This window comes from Lepidochelys olivacea (assembly GCF_965140295.1).
Source record: "Lepidochelys olivacea isolate rLepOli2 genome assembly, chromosome: 8".
NCBI lineage: Eukaryota > Metazoa > Chordata > Testudines > Cheloniidae > Lepidochelys > Lepidochelys olivacea.
Window position 1 is genome coordinate 41,918,553 of NC_140418.1, and position 22,053 is coordinate 41,940,605.

The 22,053-nt window shown below is 48.2% G+C and overlaps 2 protein-coding genes across 4 annotated transcripts in view; one reads left to right on the plus strand and one right to left on the minus strand.

Annotated features, from left to right (window-relative positions):
* ATF6 (activating transcription factor 6) overlaps positions 1-307 on the plus strand; it is a 419,899-nt gene extending 419,592 nt beyond the window's left edge. Inside the window, exon 16 of the mRNA XM_084636803.1 lies at positions 129-307. Coding sequence (XP_084492929.1) covers positions 129-157 — 29 coding nt within the window. The 3' untranslated portion in view covers positions 158-307. The remainder of the gene's footprint in view (positions 1-128) is intronic.
* OLFML2B (olfactomedin like 2B) overlaps positions 1-21,088 on the minus strand; it is a 96,898-nt gene extending 75,810 nt beyond the window's left edge. For all 3 annotated transcript variants that reach the window (XM_084636797.1, XM_084636796.1, XM_084636795.1), the window contains exons 1-2: positions 20,729-21,088; positions 18,740-19,003 (exon numbers count right to left, since the gene is read on the minus strand). In XM_084636797.1, coding sequence (XP_084492923.1) covers positions 18,740-19,003; positions 20,729-20,908 — 444 coding nt within the window. In that variant the 5' untranslated portion in view covers positions 20,909-21,088. The remainder of the gene's footprint in view (positions 1-18,739; positions 19,004-20,728) is intronic.
* Positions 21,089-22,053: the final 965 nt, after the last annotated feature.

The following is a 22,053-nucleotide window of genomic DNA, read 5'->3' on the forward strand; positions in this document are numbered from 1 at the left end:
CTCCAACCTCTATCTGCTTCTGTGATTTTCCACAGTAAGAACAAAGGGGTGTCCTTTCACAGGGCAGAGAATATAAAAGGCCCTGGAAACCCCTCCATTTTGTTTTCAATCCTGCTTCTTACTTCCAGAGGAACCTTGCTACAAACTGAAGCTCTGAACAAAGGACTGAATGACCCATCCCAGCTGTGGATGTTCTCCAGAGACTTGATTTGAACCTGCAGTTTATTCCATAACTGCTACAAGCCTGAACCAAGGACTTTGCCATTACTGTATGTAATTGATTCCATTTAACCAATTCTAGTTCTCATCTTTATCTTTTTCCTTTTATGAATAAACCTTTAGATTTTAGATCCTAAAGGACTGGCAACAGCATGATTTGTGGGTAAGATCTGATTTGTGTATTGACCTGGGTCTGGGGCTTGGTCCTTTGGGATCAGGAGAGCCTTTTTTCTTTTACTGGGGTATTGGTTTTCATAACCATTTGTCCCCATAACAAGTTGCACTGGTGGTGATACTGGGAAACTGGAGTGTCTAAGGGAATTGCTTGTATGACTTATGGTTAACCAGTGGGGTAAAACCAAAGTCCTCTCTGTCTGGCTGGTTTGGTGTGCCTTAGAAGTGGAGAAACCCCAGCCTTGGGCTGTAACTGCCCTGCTCTAAGCAATTTGTCCTGAACTGATACTCTTAGAAGTGTCCCACAAAAGGCAGCATCGTTACAGCCTGCTCCCTCCAGCTCCGCATCCCGACATTTCTAATGCACCGGCTCCCTCTGGCTCCTTGCACTGACATCTCTCACACACGCCAACTCTCTCCAACTCCGTGCCCCAATGTCTCTCATATGCCAGCTCTCACTGGCCCTGCACCCGAGGTCTCTTGCACACACCTACTTCCTCCAGCTCCACGCCTTGACAACTCTCACATGCCTGTTCCTCCTGTTCTGCGCCCCGAGGTCTCTTGCATGCACCTGCTCCCTCCTGACGCACGCCCCAACGTCTATCACAGGCCTGCTCCCTCTGGCCCCGTGCCCTGATGTGTCTCACATGCCTGCTCCCTCCAGCCCGGCGACCTGATGGCTCTCACACACACCTGTTCCCTCCGGCCCCACAGTTTGACGTCTCTCACATGCCTGCTTCCTCCAGCCCCATGCCCCAAAGTCTCTCACATGCCTGTCCCCTCCAGCTCCATGACCTGAGGTTCCTCAAGTGCCTGCTCCCTCCAAATCCACGCCATGACATCTCACACTTGCCGGCTCCCTCCAGTCCCGAGTCCTGACATCTCTCGTGCACCTGCTCCCTCCAGCTCCACATCTCGTCATCCCTCGCACACCTGATACTTCCAGCTCCACACACTGATGTCTCTCATGCGCTTGCTCCCTCCAGCCCCGTGCCGTGACATTTCACATGCACCTGCTCCCTTTGGCCCCAGGCCCTGATGTCTCTCACGAACCTGCTGCTCCGGATCTGGGTGAGAAGTCTCTCACGTGCTTGCTTCCTACAGCTCCACACCCCGACATCTCTCACACACCTGATCCCTCCGGCCCCACGCCCCAACATCTCTCACATGCCTTCTCCCTCCAGTCCAGATCCCCGACGTCTCTCACATGCTGACTTCCACCAACCCTGTGCCCAATGTCTCTCTCATGCCTGCTCCCTCCAGCCCCATGCCCCGACATTTCTCATGTGCCTACTCCCTCCAGTCCCACGTCCGATGTCTCTCACATGCCTGCTCCCTCCGGCCCCGAAGTCTCTCACGTACATGCTGCCTCCGGCTCCTTCCCCCAAGGTTTTTAACACGCCTGCTGCCTCCAGCCCCGTGCTCTGATGTCTCTCACATGCCTGCTCCCTCCAGCCCCAAGCCTCGACGTCTCTCACGGGCGCCAACTCTCTGGCACTGGAAGCCAACCTCTCTTACACATCTGCTCCCTCTGGCCCCAATCCCCGACATCTCTCATGCACTTACTCCCTCCAGCTCCGTGCCCTGACATCTCTCACATACCAGTTCCTCCTGCCCCATGCCCCAAGGTCTCTTGCATGCACCTGCTCCCTCCTGCCCCATGCCCCCACGTCTCTCACACGCCTGCTCCCTCCGGCCCCGCGCCCCGATGTGTCTCACATGCCTGCTCCCTCCAAATATGTGCTGTGACATCTCACATGTGCCTGCTCTCTCAGCTCTGAGCCCTGACATTTCTCATGCCCCTGCTTCCTCCAGCCCCACACCTCGACATGTCTCACACACCTGATCCCTCCAGCCCCGTGTCCCGACATCTCTCACATGCCTGCTTCCTACAGCCCTGTGCCCAATGTCTCTCTCATGCCTGCTCCCTCTGGCCCCGCACCCCAACGTCTCTCACACGCATGCTCCCTCCAGCTCCATGACCTGACATCTCTCATACACCTGCTTCCTCCAGCAACGCATCTTGATGTCTCTCACGTGCCTTCTTGCTCCAGCCCTGCACCCCAACGTCTCTCATGTGCCTGCTCCCTCCAGCTCCGTGCCGTGACATCTCACATGCGCCTGCTCCCTTTGGCCCCAAGCCCTGACATCTCTCACGAACCTGCTGCTCCAGATCTTGGCCCCGACGTCTCTCATGTGCTTGCTTCCTACAGCTCCGCACCCCAATATCTCTCACACACCTGATCACTTCAGCTCTGCGCCCTGACATCTCTCACACACCTGCTCCCTCCAAACCCGCGCCCCAACATCTCTCATACGCCTGCTCCCTCCAGCCCAGACCCCAGAAGTCTCTCACATGCTTCCTTCCTCCAGCCCTGTGCCCAATGCCTGCTCCCTCTGGCCCCGCACTCCGATGTCTCTCACGTACCTATTCCCTCTAGCTTCACGTCCCGACGTCTCTCACATGCCTGCTCCCTCTGGGCCCAAGCCCCGAGGTCTCTCATGTGCCTGCTTCCTCCCACCCTGTGCCCTGACATCTCTCAAACGCCTGCTCTGTCAGACCCGCACCCAGAAGTCTCACATGTGCCTGCTCCCTTCAGCTCCGCGTCCCAACATTTCTAATGCACGAGCTCCACTCCCGTCCTTCTGTGACATTATCAACATAAACTGTAACTGTATAGATCATTGTTGCAACCAAGGTGTTATAGTTGCACCAAATCTTGTACAAAGGAGGTTAAGTAAGGTGTCTATTAAAAGGTTATGATTTGCTGGTTCTGATTATGCTGTCTGTATGTGTGTATCGTTTTTGTATTTAAAGTTATAAGTATTGGTTCTATACTGTCTGTATTTCAAACTTGTGCTATACTTCTGCTTGACACTCCAGACAGTTTGGTATCAGCACTGCCTAGCCTGCTTGATGGCCCATTAAGGACCATCAGCTATATGTAAGAGGACTGTTGCCCCCTTACTAACATTCAGTGGGGGTGTTTTAGTTGCTAGCTCCCAGTACTAGAAAGGGGGAAGGGTCAATGGGGAATTAGGACTCTGAGACTGACAGTCCCCAGGAACAATGGGGAGAGGCCAGTGCTCCAGGTCAGCCTGAAAGACAGGGTGGGTGGGCTACTCAGGGAGTCAGGAGGTCAGGGAGGTCCCGTCGTCCATGTGAGCTGGATTTGCCTGGGTCAGACAGAGGGGGGCTGAGCTAAGGAGAAAACAGGGTCCCAAGCTGAGCTGGAGATCAGAGCTGTGCCAGATCCAGAGAGAGCAGACCCTGTCCTGGGAGCATAGCTGCAGCCCCAAAGCCAGAGGCACAGCCCAGAGAGAGCAGACTTGCCCTGGGAGGACAGGTGCAGCAACCAAAGCCAGAGGGGCCAGAAAAGCAGCCCAGGAAGCAGGTCAGTGCTGGGAGCAGAGTCACAGAAGCAGCCTGCGGAGCAGACCTGTCCTGGGAGCAGAGCTGCAGCAACCAGAGCCAGAGAAGCCAAAGAAGCAGCCCAGGTAGCTGGAGGCAGAGCAGCACCAGCAGTGCTGAGACAGCGTGGTGGAGGTGGGGCTGGAGAGTCCTGAGCTGGGTGCGGTGAGCAGCTGGGGAGAGCGAGGGGGACCCTGGGCAGCGGGCCCAGCACAGGGAGACACCTCAGCCAAGAGGCTCTGCAGGCCAGGCTTGGATCATAACCCAACAGGGCGGAGGTGACACTGGGCAGAAGGGTCCTACCACTTAGAGCCTGAGAGCGTGTGGCCACCACCAGAGCAAGTGTCCAACCCACAGCATCCCTGCAGCACAGCCAGGGCCTGAGCAGGAGGCCTGGGACTTACAAGGAACAGACTGTGAACTGCCCTGACATTCCAGAGACACTGTTTGTGATGTTCCCTGCCACAGAGCGGGTTGATGTGTTTCCTTTAACCTTTCCCATTTTTCCTTATTCTTTTTAAAATTAATTGTTGAATTTGCTTTAAATTGTATGTAATGATCAGTGGGTCAGAGAAGTGCCCAGTGCAGAGAGAGTACCCCAGAGTGGGGACACCCTAGCCTCTGTCCTAGATGATCACAGCAGGGTTGGGGGTTGAGCCCCCCAGGAATCCTGGGCCCAGCCTTGTTGGGATTACAAGGACTCTGCCAGACAGGAGAGTGGAAGGGGCAGGGAGACCACTGGGTAAAGGAAGTGGGAGATAGGACTCAGATCCTTTCGCTAGCCCACTTCACCGGGGTAGTGTAGAAGCCAGGAAAGTTCCCCACAATAGCGGGACTATTCTCCCGCTTACATATAAAATTGACACATTGAGAGACAGCAGATACACCTTATGACTCAGCAAGGCATGCAGGGGCATGCCTACGGAGAGGACTCTAAGGCTTTCAAGCCATGTGCTGGGCAGCTTGAGTTTGGCTGGGCAGGCCACATGGTAAGAGACTATAAAAGGCAGCTGCATCTTCTCCATTTGATCTTGATTCCTCCTTCTTGTCTATGGAGGAACTTTACTACAAACTAAAGCTCTGAAAAATGGACTGAATGACCCATCCCAGCTGTGGATGCACTCCAGAGACTTGATTTGAACCTGCAGTTTATTCCATCACTGCTAGAAGCCTGAATCAAGAACTTTGCCATTGCTGTATGTAATTGATCCATTTTACCAATTTTAACTCTCATCCATATTTCTTTCTTTTTATGAATAAACCTTTATATTTTAGATTCTAAAGGATTGGCAACAGTGTGATTTGTGGATAAGATCTAACTTGTATATTGACCTGGGCCTGGGGCTTGGTCCTTTAAGATTGGGAAAAAATAACCTTTTCTCTTTTACTGGGGTATTAGTTTTCATAACCCATTATCCTCATAAGGAGTGGTGCTGGTGGCGATACTGGGAAACTGGAGTGTCTAAGGGAAGGAGTCTAAGTGTCTAAGGGAAGGAGGATCCTGGGAACTACAGGCCAGTCAGCCTCACCTCAGTCCCTGGAAAAATCATGGAGCAGGTCCTCAAAGAATCAATCCTGAAGCACTTGCATGAGAGGAAAGTGATCAGGAACAGCCAGCATGGATTCACCAAGGGAAGGTCATGCCTGACTAATCTAATCGCCTTTTATGATGAGATTACTGGTTCTGTGGATGAAGGGAAAGCAGTGGATGTATTGTTTCTTGACTTTAGCAAAGCTTTTGACACGGTCTCCCACAGTATTCTTGTCAGCAAGTTAAGGAAGTATGGGCTGGATGAATGCACTATAAGGTGGGTAGAAAGCTGGCTAGATTGTCGGGCTCAACGGGTAGTGATCAATGGCTCCATGTCTAGTTGGCAGCCGGTGTCAAGTGGAGTGCCCCAGGGGTCGGTCCTGGGGCCGGTTTTCTTCAATATCTTCATAAATGATCTGGATGATGGTGTGGATTCCACTCTCTGCAAATTTGCGGATGATACTAAACTGGGAGGAGTGGTAGATACGCTGGAGGGGAGGGATAGGATACAGAAGGACCTAGACAAATTGGAGGATTGGGCCAAAAGAAATCTGATGAGGTTCAATAAGGATAAGTGCAGGGTTCTGCACTTAGGACGGAAGACCCCAATGCACAGCTACAGACTAGGGACCGAATGGCTAGGTAGCAGTTCTGCGGAAAAGGACCTAGGGGTGACAGTGGACGAGAAGCTGGATATGAGTCAGCAGTGTGCCCTTGTTGCCAAGAAGGCCAATGGCATTTTGGGATGTATAAGTAGGGGCATAGCGAGCAGATTGAGGGACGTGATCGTTCCCCTCTATTCGACATTGGTGAGGCCTCATCTGGAGTACTGTGTCCAGTTTTGGGCCCCACACTTCAAGAAGGATGTGGATAAATTGGAGAGAGTCCAGTGAAGGGCAACAAAAATGATTAGGGGTCTGGAACACATGAGTTATGAGGAGAGGCTGAGGGAGCTGGGATTGTTTAGCCTGCAGAAGAGAAGAATGAGGGGGGATTTGATAGCTGCTTTCAACTGCCTGAAAGGGGGTTCCAAAGAGGATGGCTCTAGACTGTTCTCAATGGTAGCAGATGACAGAACGAGGAGTAATGGTCTCAAGTTGCAGTGGGGGAGGTTTAGATTGGATATTAGGAAAAACTTTTTCACTAGGAGGGTGGTGAAACACTGGAATGCGTTACCTAGGGAGGCGGTAGAATCTCCTTCCTTAGAGGTTTTTAAGGTCAGGCTTGACAAAGCCCTGGCTGGGATGATTTAACTGGGAATTGGTCCTGCTTTGAGCAGGGGGTTGGACTAGATGACCTTCAGGGGTCCCTTCCAACCCTGATATTCTATGATTCTATGATTCTAATTGCTTGTATGACTTCTGGTTAGCCAGTGGGGTAAAACTGGAGTCCTTTCTGTTTGGCTGGTTTGGTGTGCAAAGGACGTCAGCCTTGCGCTGTAACTGCCCTGCTCTATGCAATTTGTCCCGAATTGATACTCTCAGTAGTGTCCCGCCAAAGGCCACTTTGTTACACACTCACCCCGACAACGCTCACACATGCCAGCTCTCTCCTGCTCCATGCCCCGAAATCTCTCATGTGCCTGCTCCCTCCAACCTTGCATCCCGACATCTCTCACACACCTACTCTCTCTGGTCCAGCACCCCAACGTCTCTCACACGCCTGCTCCTTCCAACTCTACACCCCGACATCTCTCACGCACCTGCTCCCTCCGGTCCTGCGCCCGTTGTCTCGCACACGGCTGCTCTCTCAAGCTCCATGACCCAACGTCTCTCACATGCCTCCTCCCTCCGGCCCTGCACCCCGACGTCTCTCATGCGCCTGCTCCCTCTGGTCTTGCACCCCGATGTCTCTCACATGCCTGCTCCCTCTGGCCCTGTGTCCTGACGTCTCTCACATGCCTGCTCCCTCCAGCTCCACGTCCCGATGTCTCTCACATGCCTGATCCCTCTGGCCCTGCATTCCGACATCTCTCACAGGGTCCTGCTCCCTCCAGTCCCTCACCCCAACATCTCTCACATGCTTGCTCCCTTTGGCCCCGATCCCCGACCTCTCTCATGCACCTCCTCCCTCCAGCCCTGTGCCCCGACATCTCTCACATGCCTGCTCCCTCCAGCCTTGCGCCCCGACATCTCTCACCTGCCTACTCCCTCCGGCCCCGAGCCCTGACGTCTCTCACGCATGCTCCTTCTGGCCCTGCATACCAAAGTCTCTCACACACCTGCTCCCTCCGGCCCTCCACCCCGTCTCTCACACGCCTCCTCCCTCCAGCCACAGGTAGACGTTCCCCCCATCAGCTTTGGCTCAGGGTGAAATGAATTGGTATTTTCATAGAATATCAGGGTTGGAAGGGACCTCAGGAGGTCATCTAGTCCACCCCCCTGCTCAAAGCAGGACCAATCCCCAATTAAATCATCCCAGCCAGGGCTTTGTCAAGCCTGACCTTAAAAACTTCTAAGGAAGGAGATTCCACCACCTCCCTAGGTAACGCATTCCAGTGTTTCACCACCCTCCTAGTGAAAAAGTTTTTCCTAATATCCAACCTAAATCTCCCCCACTGCAACTTGAGACCATTACTCCTTGTTCTGTCATCTGCTACCACTGAGAACTGTCTAGATCCATCCTCTTTGGAACCCCCTTTCAGGTAGTTGAAAGCAGCTATCAAATCCCCCCTCATTCTTCTCTTCCATAGACTAAACATCCCCAGTTCCCTCAGCCTCTCCTCATAACTCATGTGTTCCAGTCCCCTAATCATTTTTGTTGCCCTCCGCTGGACTCTTTCCAATTTTTCCACATCCTTCTTGTAGTGTGGGGCCCAAAACTGGACACAGTACTCCAGATGAGACCTCACCAGTGTCGAATAGAGGGAAACGATCACGTCCCTCGATCTGCTGGCAATGCCCCTACTTATACATCCCAAAATGCCATTGGCCTTCTTGGCAACAAGGGCACACTGCTGACTCATATCCAGCTTCTCGTCCACTGTAACAGCTAGATCCTTTTCTGCAGAACTGCTGCCAAGCCATTCCGTCTCTAGCCTGTAGCGGTGCATTGGATTCTTCCATCCTAAGTGCAGGATTCTGCACTTGTCCTTATTGAACCTCATCAGATTTCTTTTGGCCAAATCCTCCAATTTCTCTAGGGTCCTCTGTATCCTATCCCTACCCTCCAGTGTATTTACCTCTCCCCCCAGTTTAGTGTCATCTGCAAACTTGCTGAGGGTGCAATCCACACCATCCTCCAGATCATTTATGAAGATATTGAACAAAACCGGCCCCAGGACCAACACTTGGGGCACTCCACTTGATACCAGCTGCCAACTAGACATGGAGCCATTGATCACTACCCATTGAGCCCGATAATCTAGCCAGCTTTCTATCCACCTTATAATCCAGTCATCCAGTCATCCAGCCCTTCGTTAACTTGCCGGCAAGAATACTGTGGGAGACCGTGTCAAAAGCTTTGCTAAAGTCAAGGAACAACACGTCCACTGCTTTCCCTTCATCCACAGAACCAGTTATCTCGTCATAGAAGGCAAGTACATTAGTCAGGCATGATTTGCCCTTGGTGAATCCAGGCTGACTGTTCCTGATCACTTTACTCTCCTCTAAGTGCTTCAGAATTGATTCCTTGAGGACCTGCTCCATGACTTTTCCAGGGACTGAGGTGAGGCTGACTGGCCTGTAGTTCCCAGGATCCTCCTTCTTCCCTTTTTTAAAGATGGGCACTACATTAGCCTTTTTCCAGTCGTCCGGGACCTCCCCCAATCGCCATGAGTTTTCAAAGATAATGGCCAATGGCTCTGCAATCACATCCGCCAACTCCTTTAGCACTCTTGGATGCAACGCATCCGGCCCCATGGACTTGTGCTCGTCCAGCTTTTCTAAATAGTCCCAAACCACTTCTTTCTCCGCAGAGGGCTGGTCACCTCCTCCCCATGCTGTGCTGCCCAGTGCAGTAGTCTGGGAGCTGACCTTGTTCGTGAAGACAGAGGCAAAAAAAGCACTGAGTACGTTAGCTTTTTCCACATCCTCTGACACTAGGTTGCCTCCCTCATTTAGTAAGGGGCCCACACTTTCCTTGACTTTCTTCTTGTTGCTAACATACCTGAAGAAACCCTTCAATACATGTCTTAATGGACGAGTATCCACATAATAAACATATTACTGAAACCACAGCTACAGTCTAGGTGCAGCTGGAGAGTGCAGAAGCCACAATGGTTTGTAGGAACTTCCTCTTTGATTCCAATTCCCACTGATCCACACTCCTCAAACTTTGCTTTGAGTTTTTAATTGAAATGGTCCTAAAAACCCACAGTAAAACTCAGCAACAACTGCTGTGTTTCACCCATTTCATGTAGGAATCATACACTGCCCAGAGTCCCTCAAAAGATTCATGCACTACAGAAATTTGTTTCATATAATTTAGGCTGAGTTTTGAGTTTGTAACAAAAACGCCAAGTCAGACGAGTTTTGCATGGTCTGGGGGTCTGTAATACAAGATTCTAACAGTTCTGTTCACATTCTGGCAGGGGGACGTTTACATCCCTCTGCAAAACTGCTCCCTTTGAATTGGGAAAAAATCATGAAAACATCCATTCCTGGGAGGAAGATCTTCTGGTTAAAGCTCTGACAATGATTCCTTCCATGACCTTGGGCGAATCACTTGGCTGTGCCTCAATTTCCTCCCCTGGAAAACATGATTTCAAATCTTATTGTGTGGAGATTCACTATGTCACTGTGAGGTGAGGAGGGAGGTAGGTTTATAGTATTTGTCTGATGCTACAGAAATGCAAAATTTTATCGTCTTAGCTTCTGAAAAAAGTTTTCTCCCCACGCCCCTGTATTTTGGGAGTCAGGTGCTCAGCAGACACCCTTGAGCATGGCATTTAATACAGGCAGCTCTCTGCAAGCTTCCCTCAGGCACATCTGATCGGTACCCAGTGTCTTTCCAGTCCAGGCTCTGTGGCTACGCTGCTAAGCCTGCCAGCAGGGGAGACTTTGTGTTAAATAACATGGCAGCTTTTTGTGACACAGTGTGCTTTGTGGATATGCATTTACTCTCCACTGGGAACTAGACTGAGACCATCAACAGAGTTTACATAAGCTACCAAACAGCCATCAGATAGTCACATTGTTAATAGTGGCTGGATATGTACCACTGACCTAGCAAAGAAAAGTTGTAGAGTCCATTAAAAGTCCTCCAAGCCATCCAGTCATGCACGACCATACATCTGAGAGCAAAGAATGCAGGCCATAACTACAGGAGGACGGCCTGTATCCTGGCAAGCAATCTGGGAAGATTTAGGAGTCATAGTGGATGAGCAACTAAAAATGAGCTCTCAGTCTGGCACTGTGGGATAAACGGCTAATGTGATGCTTGGACGTATAAACAGGAGAGTAGCAGTAGGGAGGTGATTTTACCTCTGTATACGGCCTTGATGAGACTGATCCTGGATTATGCATCCAGTTCTGGTGTCCAAATCTTAAAAAGGATGTTGAAAAATTGGAAAAGGTGCAAAAAAGAACCACTAAAATTATTTGAGGGCTTGAGAAAATGCCTGATAATGAAAGACTTAAAGAGCTCCATCTCTTCAGTTTAATAAAAAAATCAAGAGGTGACTTGATTATGGTGTACCAATACCTCCACAGGGAGAAAATAATGAATACTAAAGGTCTCTTTGACCTAGCAGAGAAAGGCAAAATAAGAATCAATGGCTGGAAGCTGAAGCCAGGCCAATCTCAATGAGAATAAGGACCACATTTCTAACAGGGACAGAATTTAGCCATTAGAACAAACTCTCCAGGGAAGTGGGGGATTCGGCAGTACCAGGGTAACTGGGTAAAATGTAATGGTCTGTGATATACAGGAGGTCAGCCTAGGTGATCCCTTCTGGACTTAAAATCTGTGACTCAGTGATTCATTTCCCATGGCGAAAGTTTAAAAATCAGAAGTGCATGTCTTCCCCCTGCCTGGCTTTACAGTGCATGGCTTCCGCTCAGACAAGAAATGTCACAATAATAAGAGAAACATTGTGGCTATATATTGCTGGCCTGTCTGGCACTAGGAAGTGTTGCCCATTGTGAGAGAGAGCCTGTTCTCACAACTTCTGCAGCTTGATTTTTACAGCAAAAAAATGTTTGGCTAACTCTGTTGAGGGATCTTTCTGAACTGAGCTGGCGGGGTTCAGCCCATTCCAAGCTGACAAGTATCCACACCACAACTGGCTGTAAATACCTCCATGGGGGGAGTCTCAGCAGAGGCCAAGGACTGAACTAGCCATGGAGAATGAACTCCTCCTAGAGGCAGGCTCTCGGTGCTGGGCTTGGGACAGGCTGCTGTGGATGCTGTGCGGGAAGCTCATTCTGCTGTTGCACATGTCTGTGGATAAAGAGAACTTCAATGTCTGGGTCTGTCACTTGAATCTCAAATTAACTCACAATAAACAAAGAGACCCTGTGTGGGTTTGCCTTTTATCATCATAATGATTCCATACTTCTCACTTTGTCTGAGCTGTGACTGCAAACATGGTAATGGAGCCATTACAGTGAACTGATTCACCATGTAAAACCAAACATAGAACTGTGCAAAAAGCTGGATAACATATAGCTTATCCATGCACTGGGTACTGTTCTAACTATGCACTGACACCATCCACAGTAACAGCTCCTCGGAGAGGGGTCCCCCTGGCCTATGCAGACAATGAATAGGAAGACTACTAAGTAAAGTTGTAGGTCCAGTGACATTGGCTGCAAAGTCTCACAGTTTCATAGACTTTAAGGCCAGAAGGGACCAACATGATCATCTAGTCTGACCTCTTGCACATCACAGGCCACAGAAACCCCCCTTCCCCTCCTGTAAAAGACCCCAACCTCTGGCTGAGTTACTGAAGTCCTCAAATCATGGTTTAAAGCAGGGTGGGAAAAAAATCAATGCTTTTTTTTAATTAAAAAAATCTGATTTTTTATTTAAATCAGATTTTTTGATAAAATGCTTTTTGAGGAAAAAACCTATCTCATCATGGAATAGGGATTACACATTCTAATTCTATAGTATTAGACAATATATTCATGTAATGTTGAAGAAAAGTTTTGTAAATGACTTCCAATAGTGCATGGATTAGGGACCCCAATTTTATGGGGTTCTAGGGGCTACTGTATAGATTATTTAGGTTAATCTTTCTATCTACCCAATGGGACTCAGTGCTCAGTCTAGAAGATACCATCAGAGATGCTTAGTTTTGCAGTTCTCAAACTGTGGATTTGTGTCTTCAGAGATAACATGCTTGTTAACAGCAAAAATGTTTGTAAATAAATAAATAAATAATATATAGAGGAGAGAAATAACAGATCTCAACCCTATTGTCCCTCTGCAAATTTGTGTACACAGAATCAATCCCTTACATCTCTCTAAAAGTGCAAAGTTTCAAAAAGTTCAATGAACAGAAGACTGTTGGGGGCGGAATAGATCTGGACAAGGAGAAGAAGTCTGGAGATAAATGTGAGAAGGCAGTAGAAACAAAAGTGAAACTGTATGAGCAGCATATTCCAGAAATCTTGAGGTCTTTCTGAGTGTAGCCTTCATTGATTTGAGATCTACCATACTACTCTCTCACTAGAAGGGAAAACCTATAATGGCAGCGGACTGTAAAAGAGACCCAGTCTGGGAATATTTTAATGAAGTTCCTCTACCTGTGGGTAACAGGCATGCATGAAAAATGCAAACAGTGCAACAAAGAAATGCAAGGCCTGGTTGCCTCAATGAAACAACATCATGAGAAGTGTTCCTTCTCAGGAGGAAGCTGCACTGAAGATGATGAAAGGAACATGCCTAAACATTCAGGATCTTCAGGTTGGTAAACTTTTTTATTTCATACTTCTTTCTTAAAGGACTGTCTGTCTTCCTTCTGGACTATTCTTGAATTCTCATGTTTGAGCAAAAAATATAGTTGTTACTCTATGGTACTATCATTTTAGATGCAGTTGTGATAAAAAATAAAGAGCTGAAATAGGCAGACCTTCCTTTTACAATTTCACCTTTAAAGTAGTACTGAGTGTCAGTCAGTGCAATGAGTAATACTAAATGAGCAGTATGGCAATAATAATTAAATAAGTGCATTGACTTATTTTGTTTAGAAGAATACATCTTCAACATACAGGATTCTGAAGACTATCCACCTTCAAGATCACCATCATTTTCTATAGTTTCAGAGTTATCTGCCAATGATTGTGCTTCAGTCACATAATGTATGTCACATAGCTACAGTATATAACCTGGAGCAAAAAGAAAAAAAAATCTCCATCATCCAGAAACAACCATAGATATGTTTGTGATAAGAACCAGCAGATTACAAAAAGAAGTAATTGATGAAAAAATTTCCCCGTTTGTTTATGCAACAAACTCTCCTTTCTGTATGATTGAGACGTTGAACCCACATTTCATTAACATGGTTCAGTCATTAAGACCAGGATACAGTCCACCCAACAGAACAGATGTCGCAGGAAAATTGCTGGATAAAGTGTATCAAAGAGAACTTGAGCACCGTGCAAAAGGTCTAGAGAGTGAAACTGTTAACCTGAGTCTTGATGGGTGGAGCAATGTCCACAATGATCCTGTTGTATGTGGTTGTGTAACGACAGAATAAGGGAATGTCTTCCTTACAGAAACAACTGATACATCAGGAAATGCACACTCAGCAGAATACTTACAAGAAGTAATAGTAAAAGCTATAACAAACCGTGAAAAAAAATTCAAATGTTTAGTATGCAACTTGGTCACAGACAATGCTGCAAATGTATCCAAGATGAGAAGAAATTTAGAAGAGAGTCCCAAGCTAACAACATACAGTTGCAGTGCTCATTTGATGTACCTCCTAGCCAAAGACTTCAGTATTCCAGAAATATAGGCTAATGTCGTTGAAATTGCAAAATACTTCCGTAACAACCACTTTGCAGCAGCTGCTCTGAAAAAAGTGGGAGGAACCAAGCCAACTCTCCCACAAGACGTGCGATGGAACTCAGTAGGGGACTGTTTTGAGCACTATATCAAGAACTGGCCAAATCTGATGATACCTTGTGAACAAAATCATGAAAAAATAGATGGCACTGTCACAGCCAAAGTTCTCACCATTGGGCTTAAGAGAAATGTTGAACCCATGCTGAGTACCCTGAAGCCTATTTCTGTAGCCTTGAACAAAATGCAGGGAAATCGCTGTTTTATTGCTGATGGTGTTGATATTTGGAAGGAACTGAGTGAGATCTTAAAAAGAGAAATGTGCAAAGACAGAGTTAAATTACAAGCATTAAAAAAAAGAATGGGACAAGCACTATCTCCAGCTCATTTTCTTGCAAATATTCTCAATACTCGGTACCAGGGTCAAACCTGAACTGCTGAAGAAGAGGAGTTGGCTAGGACGTGGACATCCAGCAATCATCCCTCCATAATGCCAACCATAATAAACTTCAGAGCTAAGGCTGAACCATTCAAGAAATATGTTTGCTGATGATGTTTTAAAGAAAGTCACATCGGTGAACTAGTGGAAGTCACTTAAGCACTTGAATTCAGAAACTGTTGAAGTGAAAATCTCAGTTTTAACAGCAGTAGCTTCTTCTGGTGGTGTAGAAAGAATATTTTCTTCCTTTGGACTAATTCATTCCAAACTGAGAAATCGTTTGAGACCTGAAAAAGCAGGAACGCTTATTTTTCTTTTCCAGATTATGAACAAACAGGAAAATGAAGGTGAAGACGACTGAGTTAGCTGCAGAAGCCAATATTTTAAGTTTCTCATGTTGACCTGGCTGACAGTGTCAATTTAATTTTTGTTTGTTTTTTTTTAAATATTTCATTTAACTATAAAAAACAATTTTAACAAAAACAAACCTGATTTTAAAAAACTTGAATGTTTAACTAAATTCAAAAATTCATATGCTTGTTTTGTTAAAATATTATATGTTTGCTGTTGAAGAAAAAAATCCAGGATACATAATGTTGTTGTTTTAAATCAAATCCATCCTGGTTTAAAGGCTTCAAGTTACAGAGAATCCACAATTTACTCTAGTTTAAACCTGCAAGTGACCTGTGCCCCATGCTGCAGAGGAAGGTGAAAACTCCCAGGGTCTCTGCCAACCTGACCCAGGGGAAAATTCCTTCCTGACCCCAAATATAGTGATGAGTTAGACCCTGAGCATGTGGGGAAAACTCACCGGGGAGACACCCCGGAAAGAACTCTCTGTAGTAACTCAATGCCCCATCTCCAGCCATTGGAGATATTTGCTACTAGCAGTCACAGATCAGCTACATGCCATTGTAGGCAGTCTCATCATTACCATCCCCTCCAGACACTTCTCAAGCTCAGTCTTGAAGTCAGTTAGGTTTTTTGCCCCCACTGGGAGGCTGTTCCAGAACTACATTCCTCTGATGGGTAGAAACCTTCATGTTATTTCAAGCCTAAACTTGTTGATGGCCAGTTTATATCCATTGGTTCTTGTGTCAACATTGGATTTAACTTAAATAACTCCTCTCTCTCCCTGGTATTTATCCCTCTGATGTATATAGACAGAGCAATCATAGCTCCCCTCAGCCTTTGTTTGATTAGACTAATCAAGACAAGCTCTTTGAGTCTCCTCTCATAAGGTAGGTTTTCAGTTCCTCAGACCATCCTAGTAGCCCTTCTCTGCACCTGTCCCAGTCTGAATTCATTTTTCTTAAACATAGGAGACCAGAATTTCACCCAGTATACCAGACGAGGTCTCACCAATGCCTTGTTCAATGGTAAGAACACTTCCCAATCTCAACTGGAAATATCTGTCCTGATACATCCTAGGAGGACTGCATTAGCCTTTTTCATGGCTGCATCTCATTGGCAGTTCATAGTCAATCTGTGAATGACCAATACCCCCAGATCATTCTCCTCCTCTGTCACTTCCAACTGATAAGTCCCCAGACTTGTTCATAACTGTTCACTAAGAACATAAGAATGGCCACACTGGGTCAGACCAAAGATCCATCCAGCCCAGTATCCTTTTTACCGACAGTCGCCAATGCCAGGTGCCCCAGAGGGAGTGAAGCTAACAGGTAATGATCAAGTGATCTCTCTCCTGCCATCCATCTCCACCCTCTGACAAACAGAGGCTAGGGACACCATTCCTTACCCATCCTGGCTAATAGACATTAATGGACTTAACCTCCATGAATTTATCCAGTTCTCTTTTAAACCGTGTTATAGTCCTAGACTTCACAACCTCCTCAGGCAAGAAGTTCCACAGATTGACTGTGCGCTGAGTGAAGAAGAACTTTTTTTTATTTGTTTTAAACCTGCTGCCCATTAATTTCATTTGGTGGCCCCTAGTTCTTATTATGGGAACAAGTAAATCACTTTTCCTTATTCACTTTCTCCACACCACTCATGATTTTATATACCTCTATCATATCCCCCCTTAGTCTCCTATTTTCCAGGCTGAAAAGTCCTAGCCTCTTTAATCTCTCCTCATATGGGTCCTGTTCCAAACCCCTAATCATTTTAGTTGCCCTTCTCTGAACCCATCTTTTTTGAGATGAGGGGACCACATCTGTACACTGTATTCAAGATGTGGGCGTACGATGGATTTGAATCCACAGAGCAGCAAATGAGAATTTCACATTGCAAGAGGTATAGCAATCAGAGAAAACAATGTGACTTAAGGATTGAGTGTCAACTTTAGGAGTAAAACCACTATGGTGTGTTCATTTAAAATCACTCCCTTATGGCTCATTTAAACTAGATTTGTGTATAAAACATGCAGACACAAGAGTAGCCAAGAGATAACATTTGTAAAGAAGTACTAGGTAATTAAAGTGCAACAAGATCAGAAAAAGAGAGTTTTAAATTATACTACTGATGTTTTCAGAGTAACAGCCGTGTTAGTCTGTATTCGCAAAAAGAAAAGGAGTACTTGTGGCACCTTAGAGACTAACCAATTTATTTGAGCATAAGCTTTCGTGAGCTACAGCTCACTTCATCGGATGCATACTGTGGAAACTGCAGAAGACATTATATACACAGAGACCATGAAACAATACCTCCTCACACCCCACTCTCCTGCTGGTAATAGCTTATCTAAAGTGATCACTCTCCTTACAATGTGTATGATAATCAAGTTGGGCCATTTCCAGCACAAATCCAGGTTTTCTCACCCTTCGCCCCCACAGAGGGTGAGAAAACCTGGATTTGTGCTGGAAATGGCCCAACTTGATTATCACACACATTGTAAAGAGAGTGATCACTTTAGATAAGCTATTACCAGCAGGAGAGTGGGGTGTGAGGAGGTATTGTTTCATGGTCTCTGTGTATATAATGTCTTCTGCAGTTTCCACAGCATGCATCCGATGAAGTGAGCTGTAGCTCACGAAAGCTTATGCTCAAATAAATTGGTTTCTCTAAGGTGCCACAAGTACTCCTTTTCTTTTTACTACTGATGTTATGATGAGTTGGCAAAGTTTATAACCAGTTCTTTTTAACTGGATTTTATTTCAGACTGGAATAGGCAACATCTGCTGTGGATGCTCTGTGCTTTCAGGGCAACATTCTCCTCTCCAATCCACTTGTTAATATCTTTACAACATTGCAGATTTCAGATCTATTGCATGTTCTGTACTCTTCTGCATGCATGGGCAGCGCGTGAGCCCTCCATTCAGGGAGGGTACCCCCCAGCTCTGCCCCTTCTGCCCAAGGACCCATCCCTACCCCATCCCTTCCGCCCTCTCCCCTTCCAGTGGAGCCCTGAGCCCCCGCACAGTGGTCAGAGGAGCCCTGCCCCAGCTGCTCTGAGCCCCGGGCCACCGCCGGCTGGCCCACGCACCAGCCACTCTGGCCAGCCTGACCGCCAGCCTGCCCACCCTAGCCCCAGCCGGCTTTGTGGGAGAGGCTGAGCAAGGGCGGGAAGAGGAGCAGTGTGGGCGGGGCCATGGGGGAAGTGCAGGAGCGGGGTCTCAGGGCAGAGCATGGGTGGGGTCTCCCCTGGCCTAAGATACCCACCGCTCATGTCTGCATGTGCGACTTCCACTGATGTCAGCAGTAGTTCTACACTGAATAAGTGAAAATCACTGCTGTGTGGATAGGAACTATGCTGTACATAGTGTTCAGGAAAATATTGCCTTTCTTTTGTCTGTGGATATTTTAACACTTGCTAGCTGGTGGCAACAATTTCCCTCGTGTAATTGAGGCTTCTTGCACATTATCACCGCCAAAACTTGGCACCAAAGTGTTAGCAGCAGCTTTTCCAGCTGAGGTAATCAATCTAGGTTTGTACACCTTATAACGGATCTTCCTCCGGAGCTGAACCTACAAAGGGCAAGCCAAGCCTGCTTCAGCTGCACATGGTCTTCTGCAAACTTGCCCTCCCATTGAAAAGGAACTATACTGATACCTTTAAGTCACTGCTCTCTGCTTCCCGCAACTTCTTCAACCTGAAGTCCCCCTCACAAGGGTTCAGAGCAGAAGGTGGAGCCACGCAGGCACACTTGCAATCGGGCCCTGAAGAGATGGTTTCTACGGTGTAAAAATCCTCTGCTTTGGAAGTGCCTTCATTAATCCTTTGGCAGGCGCCTCGGCCCAGAGGTCTGACCAGACACTTACACTGACAGTTGGAGCCTTCAGACACTGCTTTCACCTTGTCATAGTCACCTAGCAACTAATCACAAGAAAATCACAATGCATCAGTTTGCTCCTAACATAAGATTTTACTTTTGGTTTGCTTTGTAAAGTTTTTGAGAAAGGCTCAGACACTCTGAACCTTGCAGAAATAGGTCACTGCTTACACAAATAGGTCACTGCTTACACAAATTGCTGACTAACATTTCTTCGAGTGCTTGATTTTTTGCTACTTAGCTATTTGGGAAAGAGGGATTTCTGGTGGGGTATTTCCTTTCACCATTGTAAAAGAAATTGCTGAAGCCCAAACAGTCCTTATCTACAACGGGTTTGGCAAAATTTAAATTTAAACAAAGGGACAGAGCCACTACATTTTATATTAATTATACTGATTCCATCAGAGTTAATCCATTGAATTCTTTGCAACTACATACAAGGTGCCCTACTTCGGTGGGTTTTAGGAGTTAAGGGAGTCAATGCGTGGTCTGGAATAATGCATAAACGTAACCCATATACTTCCTGGTAATATATAATTTCGAATAGTCTCCTACAATCCCACAGGTTTCCTTTATGGATAGTCACAGAAATCAGTCTTGAAATTGAAGTATAAAAATAACTTGACAGTATGTTTTCAATATTCTACTGTGTTAGACATTTCCAAGGACAGATAATACTGCACAGTACATCTGCCAAATCTAACAGAGAACACACCCTGAACTTTGCTGCTTTAATCCAGATGCACTATTCTTGAGACAAGGTGGGGGAGGTAAGATTTTTGATTGGACCAACTTCTGTTTGTGAGAGAGACAAGCTTTGGAGCTTACATTGAACTCTTCCTCAGGTCTGATTTGTGTATAAAACATTCAGACACAGGAGCAGCCAGGAGGTCTGGTCTGAAGAAGAGCTCTGTGTTAGCTGGAAAGTTTGCCTCTCTCACCAACAGAATACAAGATATGACCTCACCCACCATGTCTGTCTAATATCCTAGGATCAACAGGCTCCAACACTGCATACATGGAATATTCTTGATTTTCAATCGTTTCTCTATGACACAGAGAAGCTGTGAATTGATTTTCCAGTTCCCTGTACAGCAGTTCATCTGTACACAGGGATCAGAGAACAGTTACTCTGCTGCAGTTGCAAATAAACAAAAGGATGAATGGAATGAACTATGCGAATTGGTAATTAACTATATGCAGCAATAATCAGAATAATAAACCTCTCCTGTTCTCAGCTCCCATAACTAATCCAGTTCCCAAAGCAGGAGGGCAAGACAGTTTGGATTAGTAAAGCCACAGGAATTTGGCTCTCCCTTAGCCACTCGCTGCCTTGCTGGGAGCCTCACCTTAGAGTAGTGGTTCTCAAACTTTTGTACTGATGACCCTTTTCACACAGCACACCCCTGAGTGCGACCCCCCTTATACATTAAAAACACTTTTTATATATTTAACACCTTTATAAAGGCTGGAGGCAAAGCGGGGTTTGTGGTGGAGGCTGACAGCTCGTGACCCCCCCCCATGTAATAACCTCGTGACCCCCTAAGGAGTCCGGACCCCCAGTTTTAGAACCCCTGCCTTAGAGCAAGCGGTGCTGGAGGGGTTAAAGCGCCAGCGTCCTTTAGGGAAACTTGGCACCAGAGGGCCAAGTCCCAGCGCCTTTGTGCAGAGCTGGGAGAGAGACACACACACTCGCAGCTCCCTGGCGAGGGATCCCCAAACCCGGTTGGAGCCAGGGCAGTTCGGCTCTGCACACTGGGGGAGGTTACCTGAGATAAGATGTTCTCCTGGTTGTCCGCCTCGTTTTGCAGGGGCTCCTCCTCTGGGACCCCCTCCGGCTGCGAGGTGCGGGCCGGGCCAGGCCGGGCGGGGGTCGCAGTCGGGGGGGCGCCCCTGCCCGCAGCCACGAGTGCAGCGCAGCAACACAGCAGCACCAGGGGCTGAGCCATGGGGGCAGCGGGCAGGGCGGCCGCAGCGGAGATCCCGACTCCGACGGCTCCCTCGGGCTAGGTGCGCGGCAAGGGGCGCTGCCGGGGCGCGCCGCGCATGTCCCCCGGGGAGGGCGCAGGGCTCTGCTAGCGCAGCGAGTGTCGGCGGAGCGCGCCGGGCTGGCGGCTGACTGGGATCGGCTGCAGGGCAGGGGGCGGGAGGAGGAGCCTGGCTATTGTGTCTCCGCTCGGCCGGGGCAGGGGCAGAGGAGGAGCAGCCCGGGCCAGCGGCTGGCACCGGCGCCTGGAAGCTGGGGATCCCGCGCCCGCCCCAAGGGTCTGAGCCCCTTCGCCCAGTGGCCGACCGTTCACTCCGGGCAGGTGCCGTGCATCGGAGCCGGCCGTTCGGGGCAGCGTTCAGAGGGCGCTCAGCAGAGCCCAGGGCAGTGAGCCCATTCCTCCGCCTCCCCCGCTGGGGTGCCATCTCCCAGAGCCCTGTATCAAAGGGATGGGGGCGACCCGGGCACGGGGGCACTGACGGGCTGGGGCTGCCATCGCACCTCACTCCCATGGAAGCTCTGTCCAGCCAGGAACCCCTCCCTAGCCACCCACAGGCCAGTGGCAGCCGGTCCCCACGCTAGCTGTGCCAGCCAGCTTGCCGTCACCAGGCAGGCCACAACGGAGGAGAGGGACTATATGGGTTAACGAAGGAGCGGTGCGAGAGGCTGTGCCTGAGGCCCTGACCTCAAGCGTGGCACGTGGCTCCCCTGCACAGACACAGAGACAACAGGCACCAGGGGAAGGGAACAGAGAGGGGAGCCCTCGCCCATCCCTCTGGCAGAGACTTAGGAGGCACAACAGCATCCATGCAGGAGCCCCAGAAAACCTTTGCGACAAAGCATGGCTCCTGGTGAAGGAGCTCGGGGTGGCAGGCACTGTGCCGACTGCCACGGACGGATTAACTTTTTGTGGGCCCAGCGCCAAACATATTTGGGGAAATAGGGCATGTGATGGGGCGGCGGTCCACAGAGTGATGAGGCACAGTGCAGTGGGAGTGGCCCCACTCAGGCCAGCACAAGGACACTGTTTACAAACATACAACTGCTAGACACACACTGGCCCACCCATCCCTGCGCTGCCAGCGTGCCCCTTCCACACTGCCCAGC